We start from the raw sequence: 14,240 nt of genomic DNA, 5'->3' as shown, positions 1-14,240 counted from the left end.
ACAATTTTTACTTACATACATCCGTTGGGTGCGTAGTCATGGTGGGGATAATCCAATAGACGCCAGCGCTTGTAGTGGATAATTTTGGCGTTAAGGTAGCTATAATGACTAATTTATTTCAATTCTTTACATGTAAATAGTAAATACCTAGTTAAAATTATTGAAATATAGCAATTAATTAAACTTGAATTGTGAAAATAAGATATGAAATTGTATAAATAATGGTAAAAGATGGTGTAACGTCATAATGTTAATTAATAATTGTACACAGTATATACTATTCAATTAACATTATTCCGTCACAACGATGTTTTACAAAGTTTTTTTTTGTCCGGCGTTTTCTTTCTTTTTTGAAAAGTTCTTTTAAAACTGTCTGTAACTTTATAATTACCAAAAAATAAAAACAGTTTTTTTATAAAATAATACAGGGTGAGTCATTTTAATCTCTAATGGCTAATAGCTTGTTTTGTAGTTAACAAATCAAAAAATAACTTTAACAAAAGTTATAGAGTTTGATGGAGGACATCATGTTCTGGCACCAGAGTGGACTTAGTTCTTTGGGTTGCTTTAAAAGTTAATTTAGATCCCAAATGTTAAGAGATAGAATAACACTTTAAATTAGAAAGTTGATCCTAATAAGAAAACTAACACTTTTCATCTAAACCATTTAATCGAATATCGTCAGCTTTCGGACAAAATTCAACCTAAAAATATGTATCAATAGAGAACATTCATCTGTGTCCATGACTTTAACCTACAATATTTATAGACTTAAAGGGTATTTTCTTTCTATTAAATGCAATAATGACATATTTTTTTGTCGCATTTCCTCCGAAAGCTAACGTTTTTCGAAAAATGGTTAGCTTTTTATGAGGATCAACTTTCTAATTTAAAGTGTTATTCTATCTCTTACCGTCTAGCTAGCTAGGACCAATCTGATATCAGAACATGATGCCCCCATCAACCTCTACAACTTTTGTCGTTATTTCTTGTTTGGTTAACTACCTACCCCATTGACCCACCGTGTATATATGATCTTTCCATTTTTCTCAAACATTTACAACATCTTCCATAAGTACATATTATTGTATTTTGAAATCTTATCTAGAAGATCAGCATTTTCAGGTCAAAGTTTAAGAAGAGTTATCTGACTTGTTTCCTATTCAATCTGGCGTTCCACAGGGCAGCGTTCTGTGCCCAACTCTCTACTTGATATATACCGCGGACTTACCAGCCGACGGAAAAAATACCATAACTACTTTTGCAGATGATACTGCAATATTATCCACAGACGTGGACCCAAATGTAGCTTCACAAAGACTACAAAATAGTATAAATAAAATACAAAACTGGTTACAAAAGTGGCGTATTCTAGTAAATGAACAAAAATCAGTTCAAGTAACATTCTCTTTAAGAAGAGAAACTTGTCCAGCTGTAAAAATGAACAATGTCAGTTTTCCACAGGCAAACGGAGTGAAATACCTGGGAATTCACTTAGACAGAAGGCTTACTTGGCGCAAACACATCTGGTCCAAGAGAAAACAATTAAATTTAAAATTTTCGAAACTTTACTGGCTGTTAAGTCATAAATCAAAGTTATCATTAGACAATAAAGTGCTAGTGTATAAAACAATTTTAAAACCTGTGTGGACTTATGGGATTCAAGTATGGGGAACTGCTAGCAACAGTAACATCGAAATTATTCAACGGTTTCAATCAAAAGTGTTACGAACAATTAGTGAATCTCCCTGGTACGTGCGTAATGACGACATTCACCGTAGTCTTGAAGTGCCCACAGTGCGCGGTTCAGTGAAAGTTACTTGACTCGCCTTGAAAGGCACCCAAATGTTGAAGTAATCAATCTCTTAGACAATAGTGAAAGAGTAAATAGACTAAATAGATAAAGTGTTCTAGATTTAAGATTTAGATTTACGTAAATAGTTTTAATTATACCTAGTTCACATACTATAAACTCTATTAGGTGACTATCACTGGGTAGTTGCCGTTCATGTTATCTATACATCAGACCTATTTATAGTTCCTTTAGGAACTGATAATAGAATATTAGGATACCAAAAAAAAAAAAAAAAAAATTTTTTTTCTCAAAAAATTTCGTTTAAAATCCCAATTATAAGCACTTATTAGTAAATTCGAGGACACTTAATCAATATTCACTGTATTCACAATATCAATTTTCATGAAAAACACTTAATTAGTTTGAGACGACAAAATGATGGAAACCGTTTTTATGAGAATAAAAGAAAGTCATGGATAAAAAAAAAAAAGAAAAACATATGTTTTATAAACAATAAATTAAAGAGAGAGATATCGAATCAATGAAAATATTAGATAATAAAATATATTATTATTAAAATGTAAAAGTACAATCAATTTAACACATAGTTAAAAATAAATAAAGTAGTTAAAAGTATAAATTTATTTAATAACCTAACCTATACAGATATAAATAAATCGTACTATAGTACACTGCAAACTGTTGGTTTTGTGTTTGGTGTAGCTCCACCTGTATGCGTGCGCATAACAAAATAATAATAGGCGGATCTAATAAACTGTGTGTAGTAAACTTGGTTAAAAAAAATAATAAAATAAAATAAAAAAATATAGATGAGAACACTAAAAATTATTATTTAATCAAAAATCCATTTATTTATTTATTTATTATTAAACAACAACATCATATTAAATACATTTAAAAAAATCATTAATCTTATTTTTAATTTTTAATACCAGATTATCCATCCACTTTAATAAAATTTATAATATACACACACACAAAACATATATACCTATATGGCCTGTGCTATATATATATCGGTAGTGAGGGGTGTAAGGCGTTGCACTTATTTAAAATATCCAAGTTACAACCAATCATCAAGTGACGTTAAGTCGTCATGACAACAATGTAATTATACATTTCAACCAATTACAATATGCATATCCCTCTTTTCAAACATTTTATGTTACACATACATTAATGCAAAGAGAGCCGCCCTATTTTATTTATGTGTGTGTATGTGACTCCCCCCACCAACACTAGCATGTGTGTGTGTGTGTGTGGTGTTAAGTGGCTGAAGTAGTATTACCAGTTTATTATACTTATTATTGTGCCAGATAGCAAACTAGTAACACTCATATAAACTGTATTAGTTGTTAATTTGTTGTGAGGCCACCCTTTTTTGGATAGACATTCTGGCAACGGTACATCTCATTAATTAACACCCCCTCTAATTAGTGCTCAATTATGGATTAATACCTGAATTAAGTGATTTAAGTGGTGTATTATCTATTAACAATTAATTAAATTAAATTAATTGATCGATCTGAAAAGTAAACGACGCGACGGAATGACAATTTTATTAACAATTATTAACACAATCAAAATTCAAAATCTGTGTGTTATGTTTTGTGTGTTGAAGTGAATTAATAATTCAAGTGAAAAATATGGATATAAAACAGTGAGACTTAATTTTTTTTGATATTTAATTTTGTTTTTTTTTTTATGTTTTTTTTTGTAAACCAAAGAAAATATTTTGTTTGTGTTTTTTGTGTGGGGTCAAAGTGAACTAAATCATGATGCCACTCGCACCCACACCAATTGTGGCTGTACCATCAAAACCAAAAATTGGATTTTCAATTGACTCAATTGTGGGTGGAACATCATCACCCCAACCATCACCTGTTAATTATTCTGAAAGTAGTGCTCCAATATCACCAAATAGTGATCATAGTAGTGCGGAAAATCATACATTAGTTCCAAATACAAGACAACAAAGTGATATCCACCGAAACCATGAACGATTTTCACCAAATAATAATAATAATAACAATAGTGCAGGTAGACATTCGCCCTTACAAAATTCCTCAATTCCAACATCACTTACCTCATCCACATCACCAAATGCAACCCATCATAATCGATCGAATGGTTCACCATCACCTAAACCACCAATAATGGTGCCTGGTATACCAGCACATTCATTGATACGACCAAATCCTACATATGATCCCAGTTTAATGCCAAAATTACAACCGGAAATGATGCATAATCATGGTTCATCGCACCCTTTTGCAATTGCTGCACATTTCCAAAGTGCTGCATTGGCGGCAGCGCTATCAAATAGTCAACATGGTTTTCCACCACATGGACAACCTGGTGGTCCATTGGGTGCACATCATACACCACCAAGAGATAGTTATCCATTGTATCCATGGTTATTATCACGGCATGGTCGAATATTTCCACATAGATTTCCTGGAGGTAGGTCAATTTTGTTTTTATTAAATATTAGGCACTAAATCATCTGCTGTAATAAGTAGCGATTTTGAGCATAATTTAAGAATATGCCGCGACTACCCGACGGTCAATTAATATACATCCGTCAACATTGCAATTACAGGTTGATGCAACAGCGATATTTTATTTTGGATTAATTTGCATTTTTTATTTAACACAACCGGCTCCGATTTTGAAAAAATCGGTTTTTATCCAATTTTCTTAACTATATTATTTTCTAACTAATACTTTTGATTAACGAATCAAGCTGAATAAAGGAGTGATAAGCTCAATTTTCTTAACTATATTATTTTCTAACTAATACTTTTGATTAACGAATCTAGCTGAATAAATGAGTGATAATTTCATCACTTGATTAGGTAAATAAGTGTATTTTAGTCGCTCACAAGAGCAATGTTCTTCAGATTTTTCACATTAAAATCGAGAATTGTATGCTAGGAATTCTTTTAAAAAATGCATTCCAACAAATCCAACTCAAAATGTTCCTGAAGAATGTGTAGATCAAAATGATATTGATTAAGAAGTTTGCCCGTAGCATGCGAGCGCGGGCGCGTCGTTTGAAGTTCGCCCAAGCTAATTTTGCTTAAAAATCATGAAATTTGAGAAAACTCTTTATATTTTGGATTATACTAAGCACTTTTTGCCTCGTCGCATTATTTCTTAAAACTTATCGTCTTGGAGATAGAAGTAATTAAAAAAAAAACTAAATGAAAATTAGATATTGTGGAAATTAACGATTAGGTAATGTGCGATTTAACTTATTGTATCTTATTTTTTGGATAATTTTCAACAAATTGTGTCGCCCAACTATTTTTAGCGTTTTTGTGATATTAGCATTAATTTAAGCGTTTGACACTTTTTTTAAAGCTTGTATATCTCTCGAAAACGGCGAGAAAAGTGCTAAAAATAGATCATAATAAAAATTTCAATCGTTTATAATTCAAATATTTTATCAAAATTTTAGCTTAAAAATGTGAATTTTTTTCTTCTAATTTTGATATCTCAAAAACGATGATTTGTGGGGAAAAAAAGTCAAAAGATAAAATTGATTTAAAATAGTTCAAAACATAAGATACAAGAAGTTTCAAATCAAATATTTGATCGAAACCAGGCAATAATCGTTAATTTCTAAACTATCAAATTTTCATCAAATTTTTCATCAATGAAATTTTTGTTTTTTAAACCACTTGTATCTGAAAAACGGTGAGTTATAGGAAAACATTTTATGAGACAAAAAATACTTAGAATAGTTCAAATTATAAAATCCATTAATTTTTTAAGCGAAATTAGCTTGAGGGATCTTCTATAAGCACGCACGCATGGTAAAAGTATACTTTGTAATCAAGATTATTTTGGTCCAGACATTCTTAGGAACATTTTTAGTTGGGTCCTATAAAAAAATCATATTGCTCCATTAAATTTCCACCTGAAATGTTTCATTTCCTATTCGCTCCGTGCGTGAGTTTCGTTTCCATGGTAACGATACACTACTTTAATTATAGAATTGTATGGATGCATATATAATTGAATGGATTGCATTTAAGACTTACATTGAAAATTTAATATTATTGTCTCACAAATTTAAATAAATAATTATGATAATTTACATTTGAAAAATAATATTTGTTCAATTTGATTTCTTATTTTCACAATTTTTAATGCATTAAGTTTAATTAATTCGTGTTTTACAATAATTTTAATTTGACATTTCTATAACATTCACATGTAACGAACTGCAAATTAGTAATAACAGCCCCCTTTAACGCCAAAATTTTTCACTGGAAGCGCTGGCATCGACTTTATTGTCCCTATCATGACTACGCACACAACGAATACAATAAATATGCTTACTATAATTCTACTACCAAAATTCTGCAAACACTCAAAATTTTATTGAAAGTAAATTTTGGTGGGTTATTTTATTTTTTAGGACAATGCAAACAGAATTATATTTAAAAAAAAAAAGAAAAAAGTATATAAAATTTGGATTGAATTAAAAAAAAAAAAATTAAATAAAAAAAACTTTGAACAAAAAGAAAACCGACTTCAAAAGGAAAACTTTTCCAAAATATATTAAAATGCACTAAAAAGTAAAAAAATAATGATAATATACTGGAGTTAATATTATTGTTATTTTTGGAGTTGGTGTCAGCCAAGCTAATGTAGCAAACTGTTCTGTCAGAGTTATTTCCTTGGCTGACACCGACTCCAAAAATAACAATAATTTTAACTACATTATATTATCATTATTTTTTTACTTTTTAGTGCATTTTAATATATTTTGGAAAAGTTTTCCTTTTGAAGTCGGTTTTCTTTTTGTTAAAAGTTTTTTTTATTTTGTGATTTTTAGTGAATCTGAAGTATACTAACTATTTTGTCACTAAAAATAGAATCATCGAAGTGATATTGAGTTATTCGTCCTCTTGTCGTGCATACTTAATGCAAATTTAAGACTTTTATGGTTTTCTCATGGATGCCGTTGTCAGAACTGGACCAAAATCAGAACTGGCACAAAAACAGATAAAAAATCATCAAAATCGGTTCACCCAGTCAAAAGTTCTGAGGTAACAAACATAAAAAAAAAAAATACAGTCGAATTGATAACCTCCTCCGTTTTTGTTTGAAGTCGGTTAATAAAAATTATTATTTTTATGTTTTTATTCATTTTTGGATAAATTTGTCTGATTAAAAACTCTGATGTTGAAATACATTTTTGTTATAAATAACTAAAGAACGAACGAGTGTAGGTATTTAAAGAATAAATTAATGAATCTGTCAAAAACTAAATATAAATATTTATTCATAAATTTTAAATTTTATTAAGATGTTATTATTATGACCAAACGACCATAGTTTGTTTTTTTTTAATACTTAAATTTAGGTATATTTTTAGGAAAAAGAAAAAAATATTATTTTTTTTTTTTTTTATAAATAAATTTAAATGCATATCGATATCAAATTACAATTATTTTATAAAATACATTATCCAGTGATGGATGTATCGAGCATATCTAGTTAAATTTGTTTAAATTGAAAGAGACGGGCTGAGGTGTCGCCGGGCACCCGGTAGGAACTATGTTCCTATCGTATCTTCGTATATTATAAATACAGCGCTTTCTTTGTTACTCAGAATTGCTACGTCTTTGCTGGTTTGAATGATTAATTATACGCATGTTCTTTTGTAAGACCATTTTGTGCTTTTTTGTTCTGTCTATTTTTTTCATAGTATATTAAGTTTAGTATATTAAGTTATTAAGTTTGTAACGCTTAAAAATAATGATGCTAGGAAAAAAATTTTGTCATAGGTGTTCATAAAATCACCTAATTATAGTCCATTTCCAGTTGTCCGTCCGTCCGTCTGTGGACACGATAACTCAAACACGAAAAGATATCGAGCTGAAATTCTTACAGCGCACTCAGGACGTAAAAAGTTAGGTCAAGTTCGTAAATAAGCAGCATAGGTCAATTGGGTCTTGGGTCCGTAGGACCCATCTTGTAAACCGTTAGAGATAGAACAAAAATTTAATAGTAAAAAATGTTCCTTATCAAAAATTAAACAACTTTTGTTTGAAACATTTTCTCATAAACATCACTGTTTACCCGCGAGGGCGCCAATTAGGCGGAAATTTTATAATATGTACTATACTTGATTATCAGTTATGTATGTGTCACATGTTTGTTTGTGCAATGTGATAAAGAAATCAACACTGATTATGCATGGTATTTCAACAATTAACTCAGTCAATTGTTTGGTTTCACTTGTTATATTTAACTTATTCTAATAACTCACAACTCAGTTTTTTGAATGAAAATCATAAACTTGGACCAAAAAATATTAATTGATAGGTTTTGTAAATTATTTTCTAAATATTCTCAAAATTCATGGCAAGCTGAATCGATTAAACAAACTTTAGTTTCCTAGGTCACACATCGTCGGGTTTTGGGTTCGTTTGAAATTGTTGCACTTTTTTTAGTTTTACTTCCCAAACAGTAAACAAATTATAATAACGTGCTATAATTAGTAAAACATAGTACCCAAAAATGGAAATTTTGTTGTTGCGAAAGTTATGTCGCTACTATCGATAGTTTCTGAGTGACAGTGATTTAAACAATTGAATTGTTAAAATCTTCAAAAAACACTGCGTTCACTTATCCCGGTTTTACTTCCTACGAAACGTCCTATCCCGCGTATGGACTATTTGTTGTGTGCGTAGTCATGGCAGGGACAATAAAATCGATGCCAGCGCTTCCAGTGAAAAATTTTGACGTTAAAGGGGGCTGTTATTACTAATTTGCAGTTCTTTACATGTTAATGTTATAGAAATGTCAAATTAAAATTATTGTAAAACACGAATTAATTAAACTTAATGCATTAAAAATTGTGAAAATAAGAAATCAAATTGCACAAATATTATTTTCAAATGTAAATTATCATAATTATTTATTTAAATTTGTGAGACAATAATATTAAATTTTCAATGTAAGTCTTAAATGCAATCCATACAATTATATATGTATCCATACAATTCTATAATTAAAGTAGTGTATCGTTACCATGGAAACGAAACTCACGCACGGAGCGAATAATTAATTTTTAATTTTAATTTATTTATAAATAATAGGTAAATGTTTTGTTATAATAATGGAATTTGCGTGTTATGTTCAAAGATTTATTGTGACTTAACCGCCGGAATCAAGTCGAAGCTATAATTATAACACAATGAATTTTGTAAACCTGTAATATGGAAATTATTATCTTTGACTTATTAAGTATTTGTTAAAAATCTGAATAAATAATTTTATTAAAAAAAAATTATGTTACATAAAATTCAATTGATGTTAAAACATGATCGAAAATTTTTGACACACGTATTGTTGACAATGAATTAACACAATGAATTCTCGACAGCCAATGTTCGTAAATAATCATAGAGGAGGTTATGTTTTATTTCACAACACGTATAGGAGAAATCAACATGATTATATAGAAACTTATCGAATATTCGATATTAAGTCAGTGTCGAGATGACTCTATAAATCGATTTTTTTCTCGATTCAGACATTTTCCATTTTTGATGCTGGTACGCGTGCCAACAAACCAGGCGGGAAATTCAATTCCCGCGAATTGAACAAGTTTTCGAAGTTTTCGCTAAAATTTGCCGCCCCTCAATTCTTGCCGCTGTAGGCGACTGCCTACAATGTCTGCATGGTAAATCCGGGCCTGATTATAAAAAATAGTTGTGAAAAAATACACATTGTATTGTTTCCATTTATGTATTTGGGTTCTACATCTTGAGTCAGTTAGTTATAGGTGATTACCTATAGTTTAAACAATTTGTAAAACAATTTGTTTTATCAATCAACTCCTTTACCCATTATACCTATACCTATATAGGTTTAACTAGGCAACTAACTACCTACTTAAATGTTTAACAAGTGAATATTTAAATCGAAGAACAAAAGCAACTTAACTTGTAGATATTTACAAAGCATTCCTTTTGGATACCAAAATTATTGGATCATTTATTATAGATACCTATATGTATCTACCTATTCGTTGTGTGCGTAGTCCATGGTAAGGACAATAAAATCGATGCCAGCGCTTCCAGTGAAAAATTTTGGCGTTAAAGGAGGCTGTTCTTACTAATTTGACATTCTTTACATGTTAATGTTATTGTAAATGTCAAATTAAAATTATTGAAAAACACGAATTAATTAAACTTAATGCATTAAAAATTGTGTAAATAAGAAATCAAATTGCACAAATATTATTTTTCAACTGTAAATTATCATAATTATTTATTTAAATTTGTGACATAATAATATTAAATTTTCAATGTAAGTCTTAAATGCAATCCATACAATTATATATGCATCCATACAATTCTATAATTAAAGTAGTGTATCGTTGTCATGGAAACGAAACTCGCGCACGGTGCGAATAGATACATATATATTAATTTAGTTGATCACTTTTAAAGATAAGCGAGACCAAGACCGTAGTTATCTTGGTCTTAAACTTAATCTTGACTATTGTATCTTGAAATTGGTCTTGCATTATAAGTTTTAGTCTTGGTCTTGTTATTGATCTTGCAAAAATATGTCTTGTTCTAGCAGATATGAGTTATAGTCTTGGCGTTGGTCTTGCAAAATATTCTCAAGCTTGGTATTATTCAATCGAGTCTTGTTTTGCCTGATAAAATTGGAGTTTTGATTAATAGACTGGTCAATCTAAATTTTTCGAGCCATAGTCAAGATACAGCAAACCAATACATGTTAAAAGTCGTAAATTTTCCGTAGAATTCAATGCACTATTTTTTTACACTTTTAAATTACGGGATGTCATTCAAAATGGCTGCCAAAGTTGCTCGAAAACAGTTTTTTTAGGTTTTTTTAAAAAAATACGCTTTGTATAAAAAAAAGTTTCGAACAAAAAATGCGTAACTTTTATAATTTCGAATCGATCTAGCCCAGTTAGATGTCAAAAAATTATAAAATAAAAAATTTATTGTTAAAAATTGCATTTTTTTTGAAACGCCCATATCTCTTTGAAAAAAATATATTTTTAAACGACCCTTAGTGAAAAGTTTGTCCTTAATATGCCCAAGAAGATCGTTTTTGCAAATTTGAAAAATATTGAAAAGTTCGAGTAAAAACCGCTTTTATCGACCAAAAGCCATGTTTCTTTAAATTCCAATAGCTCATATACGCGTGCTTTTTTATAAACGCGTCTGTGCTTAAAATTTTCTTTAATAGTTGCCTGAATATGTACGGATATTGCGCGCTTGATTAATTGATCGATGACATGCGGAATATCGGTCGAAAATCAGTTGTGAAACATTTTGAAACACTATATTAATTATTTTTTCAATTTTTTTATGTAATATAATTGCTTCTAGTTGATATTTTATACAAAATAGATAGACTAGACTATAAGTCTTATTGTAACTTCAGAATTTTAGGAGTTTTACTTTTGATAATCGTTACAAAGTTCAACTTCCAAAAATGTTCGCATTTCTTACAAATGAAATAATTTATTCGCTTTATTATAAGGAAAGTAAAACATACCTACCTATCTACCAGCTACCACTTTGAGAATAGAGTTTTCCTCTTCCGACGGGTGAACATGTTTTATGTTAGGTATAATGTAATTCTATTTTACAAGATTTAATAAAATCATATTTAGCAAATAATAGCAAATATTCATTCATTCCAACTATATTTAAAATAAAAATTTCGATATTAAATGTGTCTGTCCACATTTGTTTATATATATATATATATATAAAAAATGTGACGGAAGCGTTTTTTACCACACACAAAAATTGTAAAAGTTATAAACAATTAAGGACGAAAAAAAAGCATTAATGCTGAAAATAGGTTTTTTTGCGTCATTTTTTAGATTGTTGTAATATCGTCAAAAACGAGTATCTTACACTAAGTAATTTTTTTTAAGTATTAAATATTAATTTAAAAATTGGCAAAAATTATTGTGTAGGTATTCTGAATACTTTAAAGAATTGAGTACCGTTGGAAATTTATCTTAAAGTTAATTTTTCAACAAGTCAGACCATTGTTAATTAATAAAACTTTCTCGAATTCCCGCTAAGAAAATAGGGAAGTTATTGTTTTCACTCCGTTTTGCCAAAATCGAGTTTTCATCAGATCTCGACGTTTTAAGGTGTCAGGAAGCTTCCCTGACTACTTCCGCGAGGGTCTGTATGGCTGTATGTGTGAGTGTGTGTGTGTGTGTGTGTGTGTGTGTGTGTGTGTGTGAGTGGATGTATGTAAACCTCTCATAACTTTTGAACGGCTTGTCCGATTCGCGGTTGGTGCCATTCGAAAGGCCTTGATCAAACTTAGATTTTGAGGCCTATTTGGACCGATTCGAACCGATAGATTTCGAGAAATCTCAAAAAAACTGCAAAAAAAACATCAAAAAATCAACTCTCAGCATCAAAAAACCACGTCGATCACCACCAGTCCGGTCAAAATCGGTTGATTCGTTCGTGAGTTATCGTTGACGAAAGAAAACCCAAAAAAGCGTTTTTTCGGAATAACCTCAAAATTTTTTGTTCTATCAATTGAAACTTAAAGATTCTTCATGAAGCTTCAAAAACTGCGTCGAATGTCCCAACCGCGTGAAAATCGGTTTATTCATTCTAAAGTTATCGCGATTTGAAAATTTAAAAAATAGTGTTTTATCAAACGTCTATGAAATTTTTGATCAGTCAATACTTAGCGGGAAGTTACAGGGATGACCTGCAGGGTCAACCGTTTTCCAAATTTTTTTATTGTAAATTGCCTCTTCTTTAAGAAAATATAATTATTTTATGAAATATTGGCGAAATTTTTTTTCATCCTTAATTGTTTATAACTTTTGCAATTTTTTATGTACTAAAAAAACACTCCCGGCACATTTTTCTAGATATCATTCCCAAACCAACCGAGCTATCTTACATATTTTTAAGGCATTATCTCTATTTTTCACCATTTGTAACTTCGTCGACTAGACTACATGGTTAGATAGATACAGATGTTAAATAAATTCCTTGAAATGGTTTGTTAATGTTTTTTATTTGATTAAATTCAAGTTTTGGTGTTTTGTTAAATATTTTTATTATTATTATTTTTTATTTTTTTTGTTAGATTGTTATCTTCTTATATATATACATAGGTACCTAACACATTCATATCAAAATAATAATCATACCTTAACTATATACAGGGTGTTCTGTTATTGACTGCAGATCGTTGGCCTACAGAATAAGCTCATAAAGACGAAGGAAAATGTCATTTACCAATTTTGCATTTGAGCCCTAGTTTGGGCGCTACAGGTATGGCAAAAATTGATAAATTTGTTCATTCACTGACTATGATTCGATAACCAGCAGCCAATGATAATCAGTTGATATTAGAATATTTCATTCAATAATATTAAACTAAAGAAGGGATATGAACTGATTTCAATTGGATTCTATCATTTTGAAAAAACATTTTAAAAAAGTATTTGATTGGTTTGATCAAATCCTACTTTTTTTATTTTTATTATATTTTTCCAAGAAAACATTAGATTCTTAGTAAAAAAACAAATTACGTCATAAAAGACGTTGTTTTAATTTAACGTAAACAAACAATTTTTTCGTTAAACCTTATAATAAAAAAGTTTAGCCAACTTAACTCTAGACACGATGTATATAAAAAGGTAGATACTCCTCATACTATAAAATAAATAAATGTCCTTATTCAATTCTATCCAAAAATAAAAAATAGTTCCACACAAACTATAGTAAAGTAAAAAGGTAGATATTTGTCTCTTGACAAGAATAATGTTTCTTGTGATTGTGGTGAGGATGGTGTGTGTTTTTTTTTTTTTTGACTTTTTATTAGTGTCTTTTTTAATTTAATGACATTATCAACAACACTAAAACTAAAACTAAATATAATATAACTATAAAAAACTATAATTTCATGCTTAAAAATAAAAAACTTCTCTTGTTATGTTATGTTTTTTTTGTAATTTGGCAACTAAATTATATTTTTATGTTTTAATTATATTTGTTATACGCTTAAGACCAATCTAAATCTATCTCTCATCATTCATATCTAAGTTTACAATCATTTAAATTATTTGTATTTTATTTTATTATAGGTGTACAACATTTGACTTTTATTAACTAGAAAAAAAATGACTGAATGTATATAAATATTGTACCTAAAACTATTTTAATCAAGTGAGAAAATACATATTACTCACTGGTTAATGGATCATGTAAAGGCCAATAACCCAAATCACCTGTGTACAAAGTTTAAAAGTACAAATTTTCGAAGTGACCATATTAGGGGTAAGGTTATATTGACTGTCTACGAGAGAAACACCATAGAGTCCATTGCGATATTCGCTCCGTGCGTGAGTTTCGTTTCC

General features: G+C 29.5%; 1 protein-coding gene across 1 annotated transcript in view; it reads left to right on the top strand.

Moving 5' to 3' along the window:
• The first annotated feature begins 3,141 nt into the window (after positions 1–3,141).
• LOC123305229 (homeotic protein empty spiracles-like) overlaps positions 3,142–14,240 on the top strand; it is a 102,700-nt gene continuing 91,601 nt past the window's right edge. Inside the window, exon 1 of the mRNA XM_044886887.1 lies at positions 3,142–4,279. Within this exon, the coding sequence (XP_044742822.1) occupies positions 3,592–4,279 (688 nt within the window). The 5' untranslated portion in view covers positions 3,142–3,591. The remainder of the gene's footprint in view (positions 4,280–14,240) is intronic.

Source organism: Chrysoperla carnea, chromosome 1 (assembly GCF_905475395.1).
Source record: "Chrysoperla carnea chromosome 1, inChrCarn1.1, whole genome shotgun sequence".
NCBI classification, from domain to species: domain Eukaryota; kingdom Metazoa; phylum Arthropoda; class Insecta; order Neuroptera; family Chrysopidae; genus Chrysoperla; species Chrysoperla carnea.
This window is presented reverse-complemented; position numbering and strand designations above follow the sequence as displayed.